Source organism: Arvicola amphibius, chromosome 15 (assembly GCF_903992535.2).
Source record: "Arvicola amphibius chromosome 15, mArvAmp1.2, whole genome shotgun sequence".
NCBI lineage: Eukaryota > Metazoa > Chordata > Mammalia > Rodentia > Cricetidae > Arvicola > Arvicola amphibius.
The window spans coordinates 32,217,902-32,242,824 of record NC_052061.1 but is presented as its reverse complement, the minus strand read 5'-3'; the positions used below and the strand labels follow the sequence as shown (position 1 = coordinate 32,242,824).

The 24,923-nt window shown below is 48.0% G+C and overlaps 3 protein-coding genes across 3 annotated transcripts in view; all 3 read left to right on the top strand.

Annotated features, from left to right (window-relative positions):
• Nucleotides 1–6,774, top strand: part of Cdh3 (cadherin 3) — a 46,336-nt gene extending 39,562 nt beyond the window's left edge. Inside the window, exons 14-16 of the mRNA XM_038312885.2 lie at nucleotides 1,875–2,005; nucleotides 2,360–2,506; nucleotides 6,295–6,774. Of these exons, the coding sequence (XP_038168813.2) occupies nucleotides 1,875–2,005; nucleotides 2,360–2,506; nucleotides 6,295–6,504 (488 nt within the window). The 3' untranslated portion in view covers nucleotides 6,505–6,774. The remainder of the gene's footprint in view (nucleotides 1–1,874; nucleotides 2,006–2,359; nucleotides 2,507–6,294) is intronic.
• Nucleotides 6,775–11,192: 4,418 nt separating this feature from the next.
• LOC119801728 (melanoma-associated antigen B18-like) lies at nucleotides 11,193–11,648 on the top strand. Its single transcript, XM_038312340.1, is given in 1 exon segment — nucleotides 11,193–11,648. A coding segment is annotated over 1 exon segment (456 nt).
• Nucleotides 11,649–19,531: 7,883 nt separating this feature from the next.
• LOC119801727 (tissue alpha-L-fucosidase-like) lies at nucleotides 19,532–24,682 on the top strand. The gene is given in 8 exon segments (XM_042054202.1): nucleotides 19,532–19,588; nucleotides 20,645–20,782; nucleotides 20,785–20,838; nucleotides 20,840–21,151; nucleotides 21,153–21,219; nucleotides 21,222–21,602; nucleotides 21,605–21,866; nucleotides 24,421–24,682. Coding segments are annotated over 8 exon segments (1,533 nt in total).
• Nucleotides 24,683–24,923: the final 241 nt, after the last annotated feature.

Genomic DNA, 24,923 nt, shown 5'->3' with positions numbered 1-24,923 from the left:
TCCAGTTCCAAGGGAACCAGCGCCCTCTTCTGGCCTCTGTGGGCATCAGACATAGACGTGATACAGACATATAATATACATAATACAGACATGCAAGCACCTGCACACATAAAATAAAAGAACAAAGAGACTGGATGCATGCAGACTTACTTTCATTCTCTTCATTCATGTACAGCTCAGGATCCCCTGCCTAAGAAATGGTGCCACCCACAGTGGGCAGCTCTCTCTACCTCGACATCATCCCCCACGGCCCTTCCCGCAGGCAAACTTGATCTAGACAATCCTTCATGAGTTTCTTTTCCTAGAGCATTCTAGATTGTGTTGCATTGACCATGCAGACTAACCATCATACCAGTGCTGGTCACATCTTAGAAAGGGGTAAGGACAAGCAAGGCTTCATATCGTTCAGGTACTCAAACTAAGTTTAAATTAGCCAGGACTCTCTGCTTTAAGAGAACTGAACCTTGACAAAGTGTCAACTCTGGCGGACATCGCACGAATTTATGAGTATTGATATTTGATTGTAGACAGCCACCTAGAAGTGCAGAAGACAGCTCATTGCCTTAGCTGAACAAAGTTTCCTTTATTGAGCACCAGTCTGTGTAATGGATTTTAAAAAGACAATGCTTGCCTAGCAGGCATGCATCCTTTGACTGTATTCCCAGAACCACATAGAAAACTGGGCATGGGTAGGGCTGAAGAGATGACTCAGTGGTTAAGAGCACCGCTGCTCTTCCCCAGGACCTGGGTTCAATCCCCAGCACCCACACAGCAGCTCACAATCATCTGTAATCCCAGTTACAGGGGATCTGACACCTTCATACAGACATACATGTAGGCAAAACACCAAGGCCCATAAAATAACTTAGCGGATATCAAATGACTAAGTCTGGTGGAAGGCGAACACGACCGGGGGCTCCCCCTCAGTGCCACCAGAGTGGAAAGTCTGGTTTGGTAAATGCTATAGGACTGCGGTTGGAGGATTGGAGTCATGCTGCTTCCAGGAGGAGGTGACATTAAGTGAAGACTGTGTATAGGACAGAGACGGGAGGGCTCTAAACCTAAGTGGAACTGGATATGGTAGTGCATTCCTGTGATCCCAGCGTTTGGGAGGTCTTGGAGGAGTGTCAAGGTTCTCTAGAGGAATAGAGAATATATATATATATATATATATATATATATATATATATATATAGAGAGAGAGAGAGAGAGAGAGAGAGAGAGAGAGAGAGAGAGAGAGAGTATTTATTAGAATGGTTTACAGGCTGTGGTCCAACATTGGCTGTCTACTAATGGAAGGTTCAAGAATCCGATAGAAAAATAAATAAAATATGATAAATAAAAAAAAAGGATCTAGTGTTGTACAGCCCACAAGGCTGGATGCCTCAGCTGATCTTCAGTTTGCTGGAGTCCTGAAGAAGTGGGCTCTGAGGCCAATGACGGTGTGGGCTTTCCAGCAAGAGCGAGAGCAAGCAGACGTTGAGCAAAGCTTCCTTCTTCCATGTCCTTACATAGGCTTCCCGCCAAAGGCCTGGCCCAGATTAAAGGTGGATCTTCCCAGCTCAAAAGGTCTGGATTAAAAGTGGTCTTCCCACTTAAAATGCTTTAATTAAGACAAAATCCCTCACAGGTGTACCCAGCTGCTTGGGTTTTAGTTGATTCCAGATGTAGTCAAGTTGACAACCAAGACTAGCCATCACACAAGGGGGATCAGAAGTTCAAGACTAGTCTCAGCTAGACAGTGAGACCAATCCCAGCTACATGAGATTCTCTCTGAAAAACCCATAAATAAATAAATGTGCTGTGCTCTGAGGGCCTGCGGTCCTGGCTGGCCTCATGGCTGGGGGAGTGCTCATATTTCCCCTCTCTTCCAGCCCTCCTCCTGGCACTCCTCTTGTTGGTGAGAAGGAAGAGAAAGGTCAAAGAGCCCCTTCTGCTCCCAGAGGACGACACCCGTGACAATGTCTTCTATTACGGTGAAGAAGGTGGTGGCGAAGAGGACCAGGTGGGTCACTGGAGAGATTAGGAGGCAGATGTGGGTGCTCCCAAGGCTCATGATGGAATGGTTGGGCTACCCAACAACCTCTGTTGGCTCCATTCACCAGCCCTGGCAGAGGCATCGGTCTTCGTGCAGAATTGGCCACCAACTCCCGCTCCTGGGAGGGTGTCTAGTACTGTATTCTCTTTGCCCCAGCTGAGTGGCTTCCAAGTCTGCCCTTAATTTGGAAGAAGGGGGAGGGCAGTAGAAATGAGGGATTCTGGGATCTCCAGCCTCTTTCAGAGTATCAGAGGGGTAAGATGTAGCTGGTGGGAAATGGGGCACATTCTCAACCCGATGCCCCCATTTGTTTTCATGAAGGACTATGACATCACCCAGCTCCACCGGGGGCTGGAGGCCAGGCCTGAGGTGGTTCTCCGCAACGATGTGGCCCCAACCTTCATCCCCACACCCATGTACCGTCCCCGGCCAGCCAACCCAGATGAGATTGGCAACTTCATCATCGAGGTGAGGCCTGGCAGACTAACCCACGCTACCCCTGAGTCACGTGCAAATAGCGTGGGAGAACAAACAAGGACTTTCTGTGTTGACTCTGAGTTCAAATCCGGGCTCTACCCACCAGCTATGTGAGCTCTGGATACTCGAGTATCTGTCGCTTCTCTGTCCTCCTCCATAGACTCCAAATTTATAGGAATAGTTTTACCATTTATTCAAACACCGTGATTAGGAAAGTATTCTAGAGCCAGACTACTTAGGTTTGAGTTGGAGTTTTGGTATATAAGGTTCTCTCTCTCTCTCTCTCTCTCTCTCTCTCTCTCTCTCTCTCTCTCTCTCTCTCTCTCTCTGTGTGTGTGTGTGTGTGTGTGTGCAACATTTTAAGTTTTTATTTTATTCTAAGATTGTGTATGTGGATCTGGGGAGGATTTAACAGTGAAGAGCACTGGCTGCTCTTCTAGAGGACTGGGGTATGAGTCCCAGCACTCACACGGGGGCTGACAACTCTCTCTAACTCCAGTTCTAGGGGGATCTATTGCCCTCTTGTGACCTTTGCAGGCTCCGTATGCTCATGATATACAGACGTACATGCGGGCAACACCAATGCACATAAAATAAATGTTTTAAAAACAAAAATAATTTCTAAAAGCTGGTTATAGTGCAGACCTTTAATCCCAGCATTTAGGAGGCAGAGGTAGGTAGATGTCTGAGTTCAAGACTAGCATGGTTTACAGAGTGAGTTCCAGGACAGTCAGAGGTACATAGTGAGAACCTATCTTTAAAAAAAAAAAAGTAATAATAATAAACAATAATTTTTAAAAAGTAATTATGTGTGTCTGTGTAGGGAGGGAAATGTACATGTGGAGCTGGAGTGACGGCCAGCGACAGTTGTAACCCACTGATTATGGGTGCTGGCACCTGAGCTTGGCTCCTCTGGAAGAGCAATAGCAACCTCTGAGCCATCACTCCAGCCTGCTTAAAAAGTTTTTTTTTTTTTTTTTTTTTTTTAGAGGAGCTGTAGAGTGGCTCAGAGGTTAAGAGTACTGTCTGCCCTTCCAGAGAAACTGAGATCATTTCAACCACATGGTGGCTCACAGCCATCTGTAATGAGGTCTGGTGCCCTCTTCTGGCTAACAGGCATACATGCAGGCAGAACACATTTTATTTCTTTAGATTTGTGTGTGTGTGTGTGTGTGTGTGTGTGTGTGTGTGTGTGTGTGCGTGCCTGCCTGCCTGCCTGCCTAAGTGTATGCATGTGCACCACATATGTGACATATGTGTGTTTATGGAGTCAGAAAAGGGTATCGGCATCCCTGAAGCTGGAGTTAGATATGGGCAGTGGTGAGTGCTGGGCACTGAACTTGAGTCCTCAAAAAGAGCAGAAAGTGAACCAGACATGGTGGTACAGGCCTTTAATCTCAACACTTGGGAGGCAGAGACAGAGGCCTGTGGATCTGAGTTTGAGGCCAGCCTAGTCTACACTAGGAACAGAGTGAATTCCAGGACAGCCAGAGCTACACAGAGAAACCTTGTGTTTAAAAAAGCAAGCAAAGCCGGGCGGTGGTGGCGCACGCCTTTAATCCCAGCACTCAGGAGGCAGAGGCCGGCGGATCTCTGTGAGTTCGAGGCCAGCCTGGTCTACAAGAACTAGTTCCAGGACAGGCTCCAAAGCTACAGAGAAACCCTGTATCGATTTTTTTTTTAAAAAAAAAAAAAAAAGCAAACTAAAGGCAGCAGGTGATCTTGGCCATTCCTGTCGCCCCCAGAGACAACTTTTGGAAATTGGTTCTTGCCTTCCACCACATGGTATGGGGATCCAGCTTGGGACAGCCAGTGCCTTCACCTGCTGAGCCATCTCGCTGGTTCCTTTATTTTATTCCTTTCTCTGTTTTGGTTTGTTTTGTTTTGTGTCTCTTTATTTTCTTTTCTCTTGCCTCCCCGCACCCCAGCCAGGGTTTCTGTGTGTAGCCCTGGCTGTCCTGGGATTTTGTTTGTCTTTTAAGACAAGGTCACCCTCTATAGCCTTGTCTGACCTAGGACTATGTAAACCAGATGGGCCTCCAACTCAACAAGTCCGCTGCCTGCTCCTGCCTCCTATGTTCTGAGATTAACAGTGTGACCAGCTGTTAATAGAGATCCAACTGCCTCTGCCTCCCAACAGGTTTGAAGTCTAGAGATTAAAATATGAAGCCAGATGTGGCCCATACGTATAATCCCATCACTTGGGAAGCTGAGGCAGTAGGACTGCTATGAGTTCCCAGCAAGGTTGTGCTTAAAAGTGAAACCCTGCCTCAAAATAGATAAATAAGATTCTTTTTTTTAGTTTATTTATTTATTTATTTATTTATTTTGTGTACGATATTCTGTCAGTGTGTATACCTGCAGGCCAGAAGAGGGCACCAGACCCCATTACAGATGGTTGTGAGCCACCATGTGGTTGCTGGGAATTGAACTCAGAACCTTTGGAAGAGCAGGCAGTGCTCTTAACCTCTGAGCCATCTCTCCAGCCCCAGATAAATAAGATTCTTGGGTTTTTTTGTTTGTTTTTTTTTTTTTTTTGTCTTGTTTTGCTTCCAGACAGGGTTTCTCTGTGCATCCCTGGCTGTCCTGGAGCTTGCTCTGGAGACCAGGCTGGACTCGAACTCAGAGATCCCCTTGCCTCTGTCTCCCAAATGCTGGGATTAAAGGCATGTGCCACTACCACCTAGCAATAAATAAGATTCTAATGGAGAGAAAATTGTGGAAGCTATTGTGAATTACTTCAAGGATTGGATAGATTGATACTGACAGAGGCCCCCAAACTTGCCTGGCACTGGAATCCCCCAGGGAACTTTTAAGACTACTGGAGCCTCTGACACCCCACACACTCCCAGGACTGGGCCTCCATTGATCTGGATGTGACCCAAATCTAGCTTTAACTCTCCAAATAAGCTATTTGTAGAACCATAAGTTAGGAAGGTGGGAGGTCTATGTGAGCCTACTATAGACTCCCTAAAGTTGTCTTCCAATCTGCGCGCGCGCACACACACACACACACACACGGTCTTCAGCCCTAACTCCCACTCTGTTCTGTCTTCTGGAGAGATGGAAACAAACCTGCTTGCCCCTCTTGCCTGTTGGAAGTAGTCCAGCAGCAAGCCTCTTTTTGGGTTTTAGAAACAGCATTTCTTTATATAACAGCCCTAGCTGTCTTGGAACTTGCTCTGTAGACCAGGCTGGCCTCCAGCTCATAGAAATCTACCTGCCTCTGCCTCCCAAGTGCTGGGATTAAAGGTGTGCACCACCACTGCCTGGTAGCAAACCTCTCATGAGCTTTGTTTAGAAGACTAGTGCATCATACACACGGGTGATCACACCTGGAAGCTCATCAGACACACGGGTGCTCACACCTGGAAGCTCATCAGACACATGGGTGCTCACACCTGGAAAGCTCATCAGACACATGGGTGCTCGCACCTGGAAACATTGCTCGGGGCAGCTGTTTCAGAGAAGATGCTTTGAACGTCTCATTAGAGGAGGACAGTTTCTAGACGGTTTCTAGATAGTTTTCAAATTCTGTCTTAATCCCCACATTTGTAAATATAAAGATGATGTCCAACTACATGTCAGCTAGTAACCTACCAAGACTTGTGTGTGTACTCAATTCCTCCAAAGCCACAGGGACATCACCATGTTACTGATAGGAAGCAGGCATAGAGCAGCTGAGAGGTTTGCCCAGTCTCAAAACTGTTGTGTATAGTAGTCTTCTGGCTTGATCTGTCGGACTTCAGAGTCCTAACTGCTGATCTCTGTTTCCCTAGAACCTGAAGGCTGCTAACACAGACCCTACCGCCCCACCCTACGACTCCCTGCTAGTGTTTGACTACGAGGGCAGTGGCTCTGATGCCGGCTCCCTGAGCTCTCTCACCTCCTCGGCCTCCGACCAGGACCAGGACTACGACTATCTTACTGAATGGGGAAGTCGATTCAAGAAACTGGCTGACATGTACGGTGGTGGGGAGGATGACTAGGCTGCCCTGCCGAGTTATCCAGCAAGAGCTGAAGAGCCCGTCACAAGGGGAACCTAGCTTCCACTTCGCAAGGACTCTGGAGCTTGCCAGGAAGCAACCTGAGAGGCACGCTGTGTCTGACATGAAGGCTGGCCTTTGCCTCTGAGATGAAAGGGTGTGGCACCAACTTCAGCACCGATCCCCTCTCAGCCAGGGCAGGGCTGCTTCCGAGGCTGAACTTGCAGAGGTCACTCTGTGCTCTGCCCTGCCCTCCTCTGATGTTTCATGACTTTCCCACGGTTCCTTCTCTTTAGAAAGAGGCCTCTTTCTGCAGCCCCCCCTTTTTTTCTTATGCGGTTTTTAAAAAGTTAGAGGCTGGAAGGGCGGGGTCAGTGTCCCCTCAGGCCCTCCAGAAGAGAAGCCTGCAAGGCTCGCTGGTCCTGGTTTGTCTGATCTCTGGGCCTTGAGGCCTCACACTGGGATGGATTACTGCTTTGTTATTATTTTTTTAACTGAGTATGTCTAAATTGTCTTGCATTTTTAGTTTTCTCTGTTGTGTCCTGTGGATGGACAGTGATGACAATCATGTATATGTTCTAGAATTTTTTTTATTAAACAAATTTTTCCCAGAGGTGCTAAGGGAATGAATTTAAAACAAAACCCTTATCTAATTCTAATTCTCTCCTTTAACCTGGCATTTTATGAGAAGGGTTCAGTTTGGTGGTTTTAGACTTTTTTAGAAGCTCTTGCAAACCTCCTCACTTCTCAATTTCCTCCTTGTGCTATAGATTTCTCAAGATTCACTTATGTGCTCTGTGGGTCCCACTGATCTCAGGGCAGGAAGGTGGATGTGATGATGCTGTGGGCAGCCTGGATTACCGACCTCCCCTCCACTGGAGCTTCAGAGCTCTGAGAGAGCCCGAGTTAGCATCCTTCCCCTGGAACTGAGTGGCCCAAGCCTACCGGTAATTACAGCATTAGGGAGGTGAAATCAGGAATTCAAGGTCATTGTGAGCTACGCAAGTTTGAGGCTGTTGGCTAGGGGAAGGGGGAAGGGAAGAAGGATCATGGATGATGTGTATCTATCTGTAATCCCAGCACACAGAGGCTGAGGCAGGAGTTCTCATATTGGAGGTCGGCTCTTGTCTCAGAAAACAAAAATGTTTCCTAGGCCAGCCAGAGCTTTGGGGTGAGACCCTGTCTCAAACAACAAACGGTTGGATAGATTGATAACCTGCTGCATGGAAAGGGCTGCCACTTACTCAGGACTTCCCAAGCCCCATAGCACTTAGCTTCCTTAAACTTGGCCTCACAGTCATCCTCCGAGGGCACTTTCCTGCGCTAAAGTGTGACTCCTTCCAAAGAACGTAGTTGGGATTTTTGGGGTTTTTTGGTTTTTTTTTTTTTTTTAACTTTGTTTTGTTTTTAAATGATATGCCAAAGGCAAGCAAAACGGGGAATTGGAGAATTCACCCAGAGTGTTGGTCAAATTATAATAAATTACAATGTTCTTGATACTGCCGGGGAGTCAGAATGACTTCAAAGTGAAGTCCAAACTTGGCCTTTGGTTGTTGTTTTATTTTACGTATCTGAGTGTTTTCCCTGTATGTATGACTGTACTGATTGTGCCTAAGAAACCCCTTTGCCCAAGGAGGCACCAGAAGAGGGTGTTGGATCCCCTGGGACTGTGAAATGCCATGTGGATGCTGGGAATTGAACCTGTGTCCTCAGAAAGAGAAGTCAGCATCTTTTCCACTGAGTCATCAGCCCCACAAAATTCTTTTCAGAAGAGTCTGAGTATGTCAAGTATGGCCATCAACAGAATTGTTCTTTTCCTCAGATCACTCAGATGTAGTCTACAGCCAACTGAAAGTCTTTGATTCTAGCTGACTGGGACTACACTCAGATATTGGGGACCCAAATGGAGCCCCAAGCATTTAGAGCAAGGGACTTTTAAAGGCAAAAACCACATCCTGGTCTCTTGTTTGGCAGCTGCAGGGGGAGGTTTTATACAAGCAGATAGTTTAACAAATCCAGTCCTGGACTTAGAAGTCGCAGCTGTCACCTCATGAGTGGCATGCTGGAGGTGGAGCCAGTGGTGCCATTACTACACAGACCCCAGAGAGATTTGGGTGCATGCATAGGTTTGCTATCGAGACTGACAACTGTCATCTGATGAAAAAATCAAAAGGGAATTATGGGGCCAGTGGGATGGCTCTGCAGCAGGTAAAGGTGCCTGCCACCAGCTCTGACAAGAGTGTGATTTCTGGAACCCTCGAGGTAGACTCTGTCAAGTTGTCCTGTGACCGCCACATGTGTACCACGGCCTGCATACTCATGCGCTTACACGCTAATAAAATATAGTATCTCAGGGGATCTGTAGGTTTCTCACCTACCCTTGGCAGCTCCTGCCTCTGTTCTTGAGCAGCTTTGCCTCTGGTCCCCCTGCTGCTCTTGTTGATAAGCAGGTGTGGGAGGATAAGATGTCCCAGCCAGTCACACCTGCTGCCCCTTATCTTTGGCTCTCCTCTCAGGCTGAATGAAGCAGGGAAATCCTATCTGCAGCTGCAGGAGAGTCACAAAACCCAACAGCCACTGTGGGGCCCGACTTCTCCCCTGGGACTTGCCGAGGGTGTCAGAGGAGAAGTGGCTTTTCACAGCCAGACCTGGCCTCTGAATGAATCTAGGCTCCTTTGACAATGGGACGAGTCTCCGACCTGGTGAAGAACAGGCCTGGAACAGGTGGTGAAGGCGTGTGGTTGAGGTGTGTGCCACACAGTTCTCATGCTTTGGACATGCTTCCCCTCTACAAAACGAGGACTTAGGCCTGTGGCCATGGGGTTCTATGCCAAGAACCAGGGGTGGGATGGCACAGCAGGTACAGTACGTGCTGCCAAGCATGATGACCTGAATTCATTAATCCAACAAGTGGAAGGAGAAAACTATCTTCCTAAAGCTGTCCCCAGACACACATAACATACACACACACACACACACACACACACACACACGAACACAAACTAAGAAAATTAATGCAGTTTTTAAAAACAAAAACAAAGTACTTCCAGAGAGTGAGCCAACATCCCTGACTATTCCTTGGAGCAATAATCCGACTGCCTGGGCATTTGGTTAATCTTTTATGGTCCCCCCCTGTTTGGTTGGAAGCATCACCCCAGGCCTTGACATCCTTATACCCAAAGAGTCTGGAATGTTTGGGTGGAAAGTTCCATCTCAAGCCCCCTCCCCTGAGAGTTGCCTACCTCAGTCTGAACTCCACCTCCGAGAAAGCCCGCCAAACAATGAGCCCTTTTCAGAGATACATAAGACCACTCCCACAGGGTATTTAAACTGCCCCCCAGAGAACAAAGACGTGGTTTCCTGGTCTTCCTTCCCCATGTCCTCTTTGAGGGCTTGGAAGGCCGCCTGTTAGTGCTAGTATTCATTAAACCTGAGCTTTTTCTAGTTTGGTTTGGTTTGATTTGGTCTGATTTGGATTATTGTGTCCGGGGGAGAGATTTATTAGGGTACAAAAACTTTTCACACACACTCCCTCACCACCACCACCACTCCCATCCCCACCCCCGAGACAGGAGCCTGTTCTGTCCTCTTATAGACCAGGCTGGGCCTCAAACTCACAGAGATCCGCCTGCCTCTGCCTCCTGAGTGCTGGGATTAAAGGCTGGTGCACCACCACATACAACTTTTCTAAGCAGGCATTTGGTGCAGAGGCCAAATTCAGATCCTGCACTTCTGGATAAGGCCTTGGGCAAACCCTTTGGTTCTCTGTGCCTCCTTTTTCCCATTTGCAAATGGGGCAAGCAAACAAGATTTTATCTGTTAAGTGCTCAGCAGGGTGCCTGGCACGGGAGGGCTATGTTAGCGAGATTGCTAGATCTATTGATGTGGGAGGTTGAGGGAGTGGAGGGCCTGGTGACACATCCATATACCTGAACCCTTCCTGAAAATGAACTTCCATGGGAAGAGTTCCTGGGAACACCCAGAGCCTGGGTACACCTTCAGCTATCAGTTACTGGGGTTATACCAAAGGAACTTCCCTTACCTCCCAGCAGAGGGCACCATTCTCCAAACCAAACCACATCTATAGCTTGCATTCTCTGGTTTGCCAGGATAAGGCCAACAAGAAGTTGGGGGGGGGGGGCACACGTCACAGGGCCACTGGCTGTGGCATACCTTATATGGAAGTCCGCTTGTGAAGCCAGCTCTGCCTGCAAGCAAAAGTAAATACTTGAGTCAGTGAAGGAAAAAGCGCTGTGGCAGAAGATACACAGTCCTCCATTGGGGCTGGCGGCTGTGTAGGATGTAGCCGTCCATGGCATTGGCCATGACCTTTACCAAAGAACCAGTTACATTCGCTCAAACCTGTCAGCCACCTGGAGAACCTTTTATGGCTTCCGTTTTATTTTATTTATTTATTGGTTGTTCAAGACAGGGTTTCTCAGTGTTAAAAGCCCTGGCTGTCCTGGAACTCACTTCATAGACCAGGCTGACCTTGAACTTACTGAGATCCACCTGCATCTGCCTCCCAAGTGCTGGGATTAAAGACATGCGCCCCATCTGCCCGGTTTATGATTTCTTTTTTAAAAGGAATTTGAGGGGGGCTGGAGAGATGGCTCAGAGGTTAAGAGCAAATATTGCTCTTGCAGAGAACCTGGGTTCAATTCCCAGCATCCACATGGTGAGTCAAAACCATGCATAAGGGCAAGATAGGCCTCCTGGTGCTCATCCCTGGTGTGATCTTCATGGAGGGCAACCGTGCCCCTGAGAAAATCTGGGACATGCTGAATGTGGTTGGTGTGTATCCTGACCAGCATGATTTCATCTGTGGGAATCCCAGAAAGTTCATCACTAAAGATTTGGATTCTGAAAAGTACCTGGAATACCAGCTGGTATCTGGCTGTGATCCTCCATGCTAGGAGTTCCTGTGGGGCCCAAGGGCCCGTGCTGAAACCAGCAAGATGAAAGTCCTGCAGTTTTTCTCCAAGGTTGTCCGGAGCAGCCCAACTTCCTTCACAGCTCTGTATAAGGAAGCCCTGAAGGATGGAGAGGAGAGAGCCCAGACTGGATATGCCTCCATGACCAATCCTGTTGCCCGGGACAACTCAGGTTCTGGGGTCAAGCCCAGCACCTTCTCCTGCCCTGAGTAAATTCAGGCTGGTTCTTCACACTATTTAAAGATAGCAGTCAAATATTCAAGTAGAAGAGAGTTTAGGTTCTTTTTCTTTTTGTACTGTTTCAGATGTTCCTTTTTAAAAGGGTTTATTAGCTTCAGAGTCTACATTCATTAACTGTTGCTACCACATTTGTTGCTGTTTGTTTCAGAAGAAGAAGTTTGCTGTTGTGAAAAGCGTGTTGAGAACATTCTCAGCTTTGAGGTCTAGAGGAAGATCAAATAGCATTGCAACAGAGCTTTCCTTAGACATGTGAAAGATTCCAGTAGTAAAATAGAACCAGTATGTGCAAGAAAGATATTAAAAAATGACAAATTCCATTGTCCTTGTAGTCTGCTTTGTGAAACTAAAGATATACACCTTACTTACTTGATTTAGTGAAGAATGCATGAGCAATTAAAGGTAAATAAAGTGCTGGGAAAAAAACATGCATAAGTGCAGTTCCAGGGGATTCAAAGCCTTCTTTTGACTTGTTCACATGGTCCACAGACATACATGCAAGCAAAACATGTGTACACATAAAATAACAAAATAAATAAATCTAAAATAAAAAAGGAAATTGAAAGTTAAGAGTGCTGGGCGTGGTGGCACTTGAAAACTAAGACAGGGAAATTGAGAGTTCCAGACCAGACCAGCTGTTTGACAGGAAGAGGAAGGGCAAAGATGGAGACAGTTAGCTTTATACTTTCTTTAAGGGTGGTGTCTCATATATCCCAGGTTGACCTGGAACTCAAATTTGAACTCATTATGTAGCCTTCAACCCCTGAGTGTCCAGTCTCTGCCTCCCAAATGCCAAGATAGCGGGAATGCACCAGCATGCCTTGCTGATGAAGTACTATAAACTAACTGTAAGGCTTTATGAGTGCCCCGCAGGCATTCTAACTAAGATACCCTCCAGCCCTCTTTTTATTGTTAAGAATAAAACCTCTGCCAGTCATTGTAGACAGAAGTTTCTGTCCCGCCTGGTCCCGCAGCTGTTCAGTCCTAAAGAAACACACAGAGGCTTATATTAATTATAAACTGGTTGGGCTATTAGCTCATGATTATTATTAACCAGCTCTTACAATTTAAATTAACCCATAATTCTTATCTGTGTTTAGCTGTGTGGCTTGGGACACAGTGAGACATTCTTCTTATCTTACTTCCTCTGCATCTGACTGGTGACTGACTCTCTGCCTTTCCTCTTCCCAGAATTCTCCTTGTCTGGTTGTCCTGCCTGCCTACTAGCAGATCAGTGTTTTATTAAAGTAATATGAGTGGCAAATCTTGACAATATATGAAAGCATTATCTTACAAGGGCATGATGGCAAATGCATGTAATCCCAGCACCCAGAAGATAGAGGCAGGCAGATCTCTGTGAGTTCTAGATCAATCTGGTCTACATAGCAAGTTTCAGGACAGCCAAGACTACATAGGAAGGCTCTGCCTCAAAAACCAAACAACAACAACAAAAAAAACCAACCAAAAAAAAAAAACAAACAAAAAAAGAAAAAAACAAGATTGATATCTCCCAAAGAACAACATCCAACTGAGGTACCTCCTGCCCCCCCCCATAAACACATGAAAGAAAGGAGAAAAAAGAAAAGTAAAACCCTGTAAAGGCTGGGGAAATACCTCAAAAGTAGAACACTTGCTCAATGTACACAAGATTATACAAAAGTCACACCCACTCTGCCAGATATTATAGCTGGGACCAAACTGCCAACATGCATGACAAAATGCCCTTCAGATGGTATGCTGGTTCTATGTTAAGGCAGAACTGCCTGCCTGACCGTGGAACTCCATGCCATACACCAGCCCTTCCAGCCCCTGCCTTTGTAGTTTTGTGGGCCTTACCCCAGGCCTTTTGTATTCATTCATGTAACAACTATTTATTAATAAACTTGCTGGGTGGTGGTGGTGCATGCCTTTAATCCCAGCACTTGAGAGACAGAGAAACAGGATGATCTCTGTGAGTTCGAGGCCAGCCTGGTCTATAGAGCTAGTTCCAGGACAAGTTCCAAAGCTACAGAGAAACCAGTATTGAAAAACCACAAAAACAAACAAACAAAAAACTTGGCCAGGTAGTGGTGGCACACACCTTTAATTCCAGCACTTGGGAGGCAGGTAGATCTCAGTGGGTTTGAGGCGAGGGCAGCCTGGTCTACAGAGTGAGTTCCAGGACAGTTAGGACTGTTACACAGAGAAACCCTGTCTTGAAAAACCAAAACCAACCAAGCCAAAACCCCAGCTTGTTCTATACCAGGTACCATTGCTGGTGCTGGAGAAAAAGGAAGTCCATAAGCAGCTGAAATTTCTAACTCTGACATGTTAGGAGCTCTGGGCAAAAATATGTGTAGAGAGGCTTGGTGCAGGGCATGTACCTGTAATCGCAGAACTTGGATGTGGAAGAGGATCAGTGTTCGAGGCTAGCCTTGGCTATATACTGAATAGAGAGTGTGTGGCTACATAAACACATGTCATCCAAAGAAAATATACAGGTCTTATGGTGCATTAAAAGGCAAACCTAAGGAGAAGAGAGGGCTGGGGTAGGGCAAAGGGCAAAGAGCTGGCATGAGGACTCAGGTCCAGCAGCCGGAGAAGGCCTGGCTGAGACGTAAGCAAAGACTTCAGAAGGCAATCTCATAGTCATGTCTCAGTGTGAGAACCAGACAGTGAAAAGCTAGCTTTGTGGGGGGGCTGGTGGAGCAGAAGGATTCAGGGTGCCCAGCGCTGGGCATCTTCCTCCTCCAACGCTAGGCTGGAGGCTGACTCCAGGCCCAGAACTGGAAACCCTGGGAAAAGTCCTGACTCAGCGTGGCTCTGGAGCAGGCAAAACCTGATTCTTTCACTGAGCCATCCCCAGTCACCAAGGGAAAGCCAGGGCCTGCCTGGGCCTGTGTCAGTTGCAAACCTGGCAGACAGGAACAGCGAGATTCTTCTCTCAGGGCCCCAGGGCAGACTGGGAACCTGCCGGGAAGTAGAGCCTTGGTTAGAAGGGCAACCTCATGTGTGTGTGTGTGTGTGTGTGTGTGTGTGTGTGTGTGTGTGTGTGTTCTGTGTGTTGAGGCTCGACTTCCCCCAAAGGGTCCAAAGGAGCCCTGTGAGGCGATGTTTGAGAAATGCCCAGTGTCAGAGCCTGGCCTGCCCTGCCCCGCAAAGGTTCCTGCTGCTCTTTTCTGTTCTTAGGCCCTCTCCAAATTCTAGGTGGTCCAGGAGCCCTGCCCATTTCTTCAGTGTCACCAAGTTCTCTGCCCAGCAATCTGCAGGATGGGGTGGGCATCTGAAAGGGAATGGGTGGGTCAGGAATGCTGGGAATCTGGCCCTGCCATTCCTGTCCCCCCTGCTGTCTTAGTAAGCCAGGCTCAGTGACTATCAGGGCAGGACAGGAAAGGCTTGTGTCTCTTCCCTGGACCTGACGACCACGCACTCCTGAAAGACAATGCTGACTCATGGGATCTATTGGTACTTGGGGTTCATGACCGAAACACCTTCCATTGCAGGACACGGGTTAAGATTCCCTCCCTCCAAATCGAGCCCACCTTAACTCAAGGCCTCTGTATTTGCCTTTTGCCTGGCATGCCAGTCCCCTCCCTTCTTTAGGCACCACCCAGCTTGTTAGGAAGGCCATCTTTGGATAGCCCTCTTTGTTTTTCTTTCTTTTAGTGTGTGTGTGTGTCCGTGTGTGGTGTGTGGTTTGTGCCGGGGATGTGGAGTGTGTATCATGTGTGCCGGGGATGTGGAGTGTGTGTCCATGTGTTCCCAGGGTGTGGAGTGTGTGTCCCTGTGTTCCCAGGGTGTGGAGTGTGTGTCCCTGTGTGCCCAGGATGTGGAGTGTGTGTCCCTGTGTGCCAGGGTTGTGGAGTGTGTGTCCCTGTGTGCCAGGGTTGTGGAGTGTGTGTCTCTGTGTGCTAGGGTTGTGGAGTGTGTGTCCATGTGTTCCCAGGGTGTGGAGTGTGTGTCCCTGTGTTCCCAGGGATGTGGATTGTGTGTCCCTGTGTGCCAGTGTGTGGAGTGTGTGTCCCTGTGTTCCCAGGGATGTGAAGTGTGTGTCCCTGTGTGCCAGGGTTGTGGAGTGTGTGTCCATGTGTTCCCAGGGATGTGGAGTGTGTGTCCCTGTGTGCCCAGGATGTGGAGTGTGTGTCCCTGTGTGCCAGGGATGTGGAGTGTGTGTCCCTGTGTGTCAGGGTTGTGGAGTGTGTGTCCATGTGTTCCCAGGGTGTGGAGTGTGTGTCCCTGTGTGCCAGGGTTGTGGAGTGTGTGTCCATGTGTGCTAGGGTTGTGGAGTGTGTGTCCATGTGTTCCCAGGGTGTGGAGTGTGTGTCCCTGTGTGCCAGTGTGTGGAGTGTGTGTCCCTGTGTTCCCAGGGATGTGGAGTGTGTGTCCCTGTGTGCCAGGGATGTGGAGTGTGTGTCCCTGTGTGCCAGGGATGTGGAGTGTGTGTCCCTGTGTGTCAGGGTTGTGGAGTGTGTGTCCATGTGTTCCCAGGGTGTGGAGTGTGTGTCCCTGTGTGCCAGGGTTGTGGAGTGTGTGTCCATGTGTGCTAGGGTTGTGGAGTGTGTGTCCATGTGTTCCCAGGGTGTGGAGTGTGTGTCCCTGTGTGCCGGGGATGTGGAGTGTGTGTCCCTGTGTGCCAGTGTGTGGAGTGTGTGTCCCTGTGTTCCCAGGGATGTGGAGTGTGTGTCCCTGTGTGCCGGGGATGTGGATTGTGTGTCCCTGTGTGCCCAGGGTGTGGAATGTGTGTCCCTGTGTGCCGGGGATGTGGAGTGTGTGTCCCTGTGTTCCCAGGATTGTGGAGTATGTGTCCATGTGTTCCCAGGGTGTGGAGTGTGTGTCCCTGTGTGCCAGGGTTGTGGAGTGTGTGTCCATGTGTTCCCAGGGTGTGGAGTGTGTGTCCCTGTGTTCCCAGGATGTGGAGTGTGTGTCTCTGTGTTCCCGGAGGTGGAGGTCAGAGGTCGCTATCGCGGGTCTTCTGTCTCAATTGCATCATCATTATTGTTACTATTTCTTTTCTTTTAGACTTTGTGGCCCTGATTCACCTAGAACCTGCTATATAGCCCAGGCTGGCCTTGAATTCACAGAACTTGCCTGCCTCTGTTCCCAAGGGCTGGGATTACAGACACGTGCCACCACATCTGGTGTGCTGGTGAGTTTTTTGTTAATTTGATATCATCTAGAAAGAGGGAACACCAATTGAGGTATTACCTCCCTCAGACAGGCCAGTGACCAGTTCTGTGGGGCATTTTTTCTTCCTTTCCTTATTTTTTAAGGTTTATTTGGTTTTTGTTTTGTTTTTCTTTCTTTTTGATGTGTATGAGTGTTTTGCCTTCATGTACGTGTGTACACCATGGAGGCCAGAAGGTGTCAGATCCCCTGGAACTGGCGTCGCAGATAGTTGTGAGCTGTCATGAGGGTGCTAGAAACTGAACTCAGGTCCTTTGCAACAGCAACAAGTGCTCCTAGCTGCTGAGCCAACTCTCTAGCCCTGCATTTTCTTTCTTTTTTATTTTTTTCGAGTCAGGGTCTCACTATGTAACTCTGACTGTCTTGGAACTCACTATGTAGACCAGGATGACCTTGAGCTCACAGAGATCTGTCTTTCTCTACCTCCCCAGTGCTGGAATATAGGCGTGTGCCACCACTACCAAGCCTGTGAGGTGACTTTAAATGATGGGTAAAAGCCCAGGTTGGTTGCTGGAGCCTTTTAATCTCTGTGCTTTCTAAGATAGTCAGGACTATGCAGAGACCAATTCTTGGAAAGAAAGGAAGGAAGGGAGACGAAAGAAAGAAAGAAAGAAAGAAAGAAAGAAAGAAAGAAAGAAAGAAAGAAAGAAAGAAAGAAAGAAAGGAAGGAAGGAAGGAAGGAAGGAAGGAAGGAAGGAAGGAAGGAGACAGATGAACAAGGCATTAAACTATTAGCGGTCACTAAGCAACACCTAGAGTTGTCTTCTCTCTAGCCCTTCTCTCGAACCTACTTGCGTTGAGGAGAAAGCTCTGCTTTACACTTAGGGCTTTGCTTGTTTCAGCGGAGGTAGAGGCTGGGCCTTGTCCCGAGGCCTCACTGGAAATTTTAGGCAACGGCTCTACGCTGAGCCACGTCACAGCCCTTGCTTTTCTCCCCTAAAGATTTTTTTCAGAGTTTATTTCTCTGGAAAGAGATTCTTCATATCCAGAAACTATGAGAAGAATCAAGTGTTGAGTGCTCAAAATTGCCCGAGTTCAGGGTGGGGGCGACCGCTAGAGAAGTCTAGGAAGGCAGCCAGGCAGAGGGAGGCCTGTACTATCCATTATTTGTAAGGCCGAGGCAGGAGTAATCACCAAGTTCAAGGCCGGCCTTGGTAAATTCACCACTGGCCTGACTGATGTGAGAAAATCCAGCAAGAGGAAGGAAGTCCCTCGAGTTGGCTTTAACTGGTATGTAACACTTAGATAAGAGGCTGGAAGTAGGAGGGAAAGAAGGATTGGGGAGGTGGCTCAGCAGGTAAGTTCCCTTCTGCACCTATATCAGGCAATTCACAAAGGCCTGTTACAATTGCTTGTAACCCCCTCTCCAGGGACTCCGACTGACCCCCTCTTCTGACCTTCTTGACCCTTGCCTGCGCATGTCACGCATACATGCTCTCAGGCACACATGCACACACGTGCGCACACACACAAAATTAAAAATAAATAAAAGAACATGCAAACATCTAGAGTTCCATGCCTGTCTCAGATCTCTGCAGACATGGATCGAGGCTTTGCCCAGTGCCGGGCCTGGGCCAGGCCCTGAGATGCAGCCTCATTCCTCCTTCACAGGGTCCCAGCCTGAGAAAGGGAAAGTGGTCCTGGTGAGGAGAAGCCCAAGCTGAGCCCAAATGGAGAGCTGAGCAGGACTTTTTGGGGAGCTGAGGAGGACAACGGGAGCAGTGTGTGCTCAGTGGGGACAGGAGCATGATCAAATTGATGCTCTAGAACTGACTCCTCTGGTCCTCTCTGATGGACATTTACACATATGCAAGATGACAGATGAGCAAAGGACATTCATCCCACCATGGCGCTGTCTGGATAAGCAAAAGATGACTAGTGACCTTTTAGCCACTAGTGGGGTCTGCTGGAATAATGTGCCCCATTCACTGGAACTAAAATAAAGAAAGAGGACCATTGCTGTGTACTGATGTGGAAAGATCCAAGAGAACCAGCTGACAGAGTAAGATGGAGAACTGTGTTTAAAGGGCCATGCCCCTGTGGTAGAAGTGGAGAAAGTGAAGACTATATGGATTTTTGCTCTGTTTTGTAAGTTTTTTTTTTTTAACTTAAATGTGCAGATAGATTCTGAAACAACGCTGTCCAGTAGATGTTTCCACAAGGATGGAAACAGTTTATACTTACACTACAAACACTGGCTCTCTGGCTCATGCACTAGCTTGCTTATACAGGTCCCAGACGCACCTGCCTGGGGATGATGCCATCCACAATGGGCCGAGCCCACCCATATCAATCATCAGTCAAGACAATCCCCACCCCCAACAGACATGGCCGCAGGCCAATCTGATCAAGGCAATCCTTCAATTGAGGATCCCTCTTCCCAACTGACTTTGGTTGTGTTGCTAACAACTAAAAACTGACCAGCCCATTTACTAAGTTAGTCCATTTAAATCAGCACAGGTGCTGAGCATGAGCAGGGTGCACTGGCCTACAGTCCCAGGATGCAGGAGGCAAAGGCAGGAGAATCAAGGAGTTCAAGGTATATATACCAAGCTGGAGACTGGCCTGGAACACACGACGTCCTGTCTCAAACACAGCTCATAATAATAAGGCAAAGCCAAGGGGAAGGAAAGTGGGGGAGAGATGTGGGACCCTGCTGTGTTTATACAGGGAGTGGTTAAGACAGAGTGACAGTTATGTCAGAGTGCTTTCAAGAGACAGGGTCAGGTGCACAGAATCGCTTGCAAGCCTGGGTATCTGTAGTTCAGTCGTACAGTGCTGTGAACCGTGCTTAAATTCTAGTTCCTGCACTAGCACTTCAAAACAGTCCCACCTAGGAGTGCTAATGAGGAGCAACTCACAGCAGGGTGAAGGGGCAGTAAATTCACAGCTAGAGCCCTAATGCCCTGTGGGAGAGAGGACCCCCTGTTGTGAGAGCTGTGACTAAGTCCTCCGGCTCAATCCGGGAATCCCTTGGTGCATCCTGCCTAAGGACCAGCCAGTACTGAAGCCATCTCGTTTGTTGCAAGGATCATGCCTTGAATTGTATGGGCCGCCCCACACTGTGAGGGCTGTTTCGTTGAAATTTTAAGTTGCAGGTGAGAGATGGGTTCAACAGCTAAGAGAACTTGCTGCTCTCGCAGAGGACCCAGGTTCAGTTCCCAGCACCCGCATGGTGATTCATTAATCTGTAACTCCAGTTCAGGGGATCTAAACAACGTTCTTCGGGCCCCAGGCACACATTCGGTTTATAGACATACAAGAAGGCAAAACATTCATACACATAAAATAAATAAAGCTAAAGTAAAAAAAAATTCTCAATGTATTTTAAGTTTGAAAGCAGAGCTTGGTGGCACACGCCTTTAGTCCCCAGCACTCAGGAGGCAGAGGTAGGTGAATCGCTAAATTCAAGGCTAGCCTGGTCTACAAAGTGAATGTCAATATAGCCAGGTTTACATAGAGAAGCCCTGTTTCAATACATACTTATATACATACATACATACACACACATATATGTATTGAAATGATTGTCAGAGCTTTTTTACAGGAAAAACTTTGTAAGTTAAATAACTTAATTTTGAAAAAGAAAAAGAAATTTTACTCTACAATCTGTTTTAAGTTCTTTGATCCTATATAAGGTTGTTAATTTCAAATTGGCAAGAAAGTACCTCCCGTTTGCACTCGTCTCTGTCTGCTCTCCTCCGGAGGGCAGGGTGAGAACATGATTGGTGACAAGAGCTGATCTCTTAGGCCACCTGGATCTCTGGTTAAGAACCACTTAATGGGGATGGCCGGTGGTGGGTTTCAAGCTGCTGCTGCCGGCTGCTGCTGCGGCCCATGCTGCTACATCCCTGGACTCTCAGCCACTGCCGAGATGGTTTGACACGGCCAAGTTCGGGGTGTTTGTGCACCGAGGGGTGCTCTTGGAGCCCGCCTGGAGCCCACCCGGGGCAGCGAGTGGTTCCAGTGGTCCTGGCAGGGCGAGTGGATGCCGGATGCCGGCCTATGAGCGCTTCATGAAAGAAAACTACCCGCCCGGCTTCAGCTACGCTGACTTCGGACCTCAGTTCACGGCGCGCTTCTTCCGGCCGGACCAGTGGGCTGAACTCTTTCAGGTTGCCGGGGCCAAGTATGTGGTCCTGACCACAAAGCATCACGAAGGCTTCACAAACTGGCCAAACTGGAACTCTAAGGACGTGGGGTCCCTTCGGGATTTGGTCGGTGAGTTGGGAGCTGCTGTTCGGAAGAGGAACATACGCCACGACCTGGACCCCTCGCTCTTGGAGTGGTTTTATCCATTCTACCTACTCGACAAGAAAAAACGGTTTCCAAACTCAGCATTTTGTCAGCGCGAAAACAACGCCAGAGCTGTACGACCTTGTTAACTGAACCAGGCGATAGTGAATGACCCGTGGAGTCAGAACTGCTCGTGTCATCATGGAGGATACTACAACTGTCAGGATAAATATGCTCACAGAGCTTGCCAAACCAGGAATGGGAGACAGATGTGCACCAGCATGGGCAGGGCATCTTGGGGCTATCGCCGTGACTTGACCATGTCTACCATTGCCAATGAGAATGAGATCATTGAGGAATTGGTTCAGACAGTAAGTTTGGGAGGCAACTATCTTCTCAACATTGAACCAACTAAAGATGGACTGATCGTTCCCATCTTCCAAGAAAGGCTTCTTGTTGTTGGCATGTGGCTGCAGATCAGCGGGGAGGCCATCTATGCCTCCCAGCCCTGGAGAGTGCAGTCTGGAAAGAACAGACAGTTGTGTGGTACACCCCTAAAGACTCACCTGTTTATGCTACCTTTCTGTACTGGCCAGAAAATGGAATCCTCAAATCCCCTGAAACGACCTTGGCCACAAATACAACAATGCTAGGAATGGAAGGATATTTGACCTGGACCCAAGATCCCCAGGGGATCCTCATCTCTCTGCCCCCATTGCCACCTACCGCTCTCCCAGTGGAGTTTGCTTGGACTCTAAAGCTAACGAGCATGGAGCGATTGTCTGCAGACCGCCAGTGCACTGCTCTGCCTCTCTCTTTTTTTTTTTTTTTAATATTTATTTATTATGTATACAATATTCTGACTGCATGTGTGCCTGAAGGCCAGAAGAGGGCACCTTACCTCATTACAGATGGTTGTGAGCCACCATGTGGTTGCTGGGAATTGAACTCAGGACCCTTGGAAGAGCAGGCAATGCTCTTAACCACTGAGCCATCTCTCCAGCCCCTCTGCCTCTCTCTTACAGGACCAACAGTGCAATAAGGTAGCCTCCCTCCCCCACCCAGTGATGGCTTTTCCAGCCCATTTTAATCAATGGGAACCTAGACCACTGAGATGCTGAATAAGTGGATCTGTTGCTGGTAGCTCTCTGGTGAGCAGAAAGGCCAAGCCACCTGTTGCCTGTGGGACCAGGTAAAAGAGGTCTGGCAAACCCAGCCCCTGTGCCTTGTATTGGTTGTCACTAATCCCCAAGGGATTAAGCTGGTCCTGAAGGGTTCCCCAGGCTACCAAGGTCAACTCTCTGGAAGTTTGTGAAGCAAGCCAAAACCCTGGCATTGAGCATGTCTGCAGAGATACCAATGAAGGAGTGTGATTCTGCCTTGCCCTTTTAAAAGAGATGGAAGTAAATTTGTATATCAGTTATTCATACCGAAGAAGAAGAAGAAGAAGAAGAAGAAGAAGAAGAAGAAGAAGAAGAAGAAGAAGAAGAAGAAGAAGAAAAGAAAACCACTTAATGAGGGTGACTGTGTTAATTAGATTTTTGTTCTCTTGACACAAGTAGGGTCATCTGGGAAGTGGGAGCCTCAATTGAGAAAATGCCTCCACCAGATTGGTCTCTAGGCAAGTCTTCCAGGACATTTTCTTGAATAATTGATGTGGGAAGGTCCAGCCTATTATGGGAGGTGCCACCGCTGAGCAGATGGTTGTGGGTTGTATAAAAAACCAAACTGAGTTAGTGGATGGTGGCAAATGCCTTTAATCCCAGCACTTGGGAGGCAAAGGCAGGTGGATTTCTGTGGGTTCGAGGCCAGCCTGGTCTACAGAGCTAGTTCCAGGACAGGCTCCAAAGCTACAGAGAAACCCTGTCTTGAAAAAACAAAAAAAGAAAAAGAAAAGAATTAATTAATTCAATAAATAAAAGCAAACTGAGCAAGCCAGTAAGAGCAAACCAGTAAGCAAAGTTCCTCCATGGCCTCTGTTCCAGTTCCTACCTCCAGGTTCCTGCAAGTCAAATAAATCCTTTCTTTCCCAAGTTGATTTTGGTTATGGGTCTATTACAGCAATAGAGGGCAAACTAGGACAATAACCAACCAGGGTATCCATGGATTAGAAAACAGGTAGCCATGTCTTCTCTGAGCGCTAATAGGGCAGGGCAAGGAGAAGACATAGTCTTAGTTGGAAATAGAGAGGGCCGCAGGCCCAGGACAGGGCCCATATGACAAGAGCAGTGGTCATAGGCACACATAAGGGACACTCCAATTTCATCTCCTTCATGTGTTTTATCCAAGTATCCAGGGAGAGTCTTTGCCAAGGATCTAGGATTTGTGCACAGATCAGGGGAGAGTGGCCAGGGTAGGACAAGCAAGGAAATCCCAGTGGTGACCCCAGCAGGACTGGTGGTGAAGGAAGGGCTGGAGGGAAAGAAACAGAAATGGGTTCAGGGCTCCTTGGGGGGGGGGGGGGGCTCCATGGCCTCTCGGACACCAGCAGTGAATGAGCGGCAAGTCAAGGATGCTGAGCGATTAGAGGACAGCGCCACCTTCAGACTGGAGAAGGGCAATGTTGAATCTTGTTCTGTGTTCATGCTTGTGTTTTGTTGTTGCTCTATTTATTATGTGTGTGTTCTGTTAGTTTTCTTTGGATTTTTTTTGTTGTTATTCAAGATGGTTTCTCTGTCGCTTTGGAGCATGTTCTGAAACTATCTCTTGTAGAGAAGGCTGGCTTCCAACTCAAAGAGTTCCACCTGCCTCTGCCTCCCAAGTGCTGGGATTAAAGGCGTGTGCCACCTCCACCCGGCTTTCTTTGGATTTTTAATTAGCTACATTTGTTTATCTTGTGTGTGTGTGTGTGTTGTTGGGGTTTCTGTTCGTTTTATTTTGATTTTGTTTTAAGACAAGGAATCACTAAGTAACCCTGGCTGGCCTGGAACTTGCTACGGAGACCAGGCTGTCCTTGAACTCCTGGAGATCTGCCTAATTCCCCTGGCATGTGCCATCAGGCCCAGACAGTTTTTGCTTTATTGTTTTATTTAACTTTCAAATTTTAGTTTATTATTTTATGTGTATGGATATTTTGACTGGTTGAATGTTTATGAGTCACATATGTGCAGTGGCTGCAGAGGTCAAAAGAGGGCATCGGGTCCTCTGGACCTGGAGTTACAGGAGGTTGTGAGCCACCATGTGGGTGCTAGAGATCAAACCCAGGTGTTCTGAAAGAGCATCCAGTGCTCTTGGCTGCCAAGCCATCTCTCCAGCCCCCAAATGTTGGCTGTTTTGTTTTGAAATAACCTTACTCTGTAACCCAGGCTGGTCTCAAACTCATGGCAATCCTGCAAACCTCCTGCCTCAGTCTCTCCGGTGCTGCAGCTGTAGGTATGTCCCTTACACCAACCATTACACCCAGCTCCAGGTCACTTCTGAACATGACATTGGAGAAGTCTATGGGACATGCAAGTGGATATGTTCAGTTGGGTACTGGAGAAAGTTCTGTGTTGTGTGGCAACCCCAGAAAGCAGAGGCATCGCAACCAGCTTCCCACAGACTCTGCCCTTCTTCCCACTAGAAATAGGGAAGGGAAGTTGCTAAGAACCACAGAGGAAGAAAGAGGATGAGGAAGAGGAAGTGGTGGTGTGAAGAGATCTCACCTCTTTTGGTTTGTATTTCTCATCTTCTCCCCAGGGTGGTTTCCAGGACAGAGAAGTAAAACTGGGGAGTGGGGCTTGAGTCTACAGCGCAGACCAGTCCCCAGATGAGAGGATGCAGGTCCCCGTCTGGAAGGTGTCAGGCGTTGGGCAATGGGAGAACAAGGCTGTCCGGTGCTCTGACCCTGGTGCTACTAGAGCCTGGCAGGGC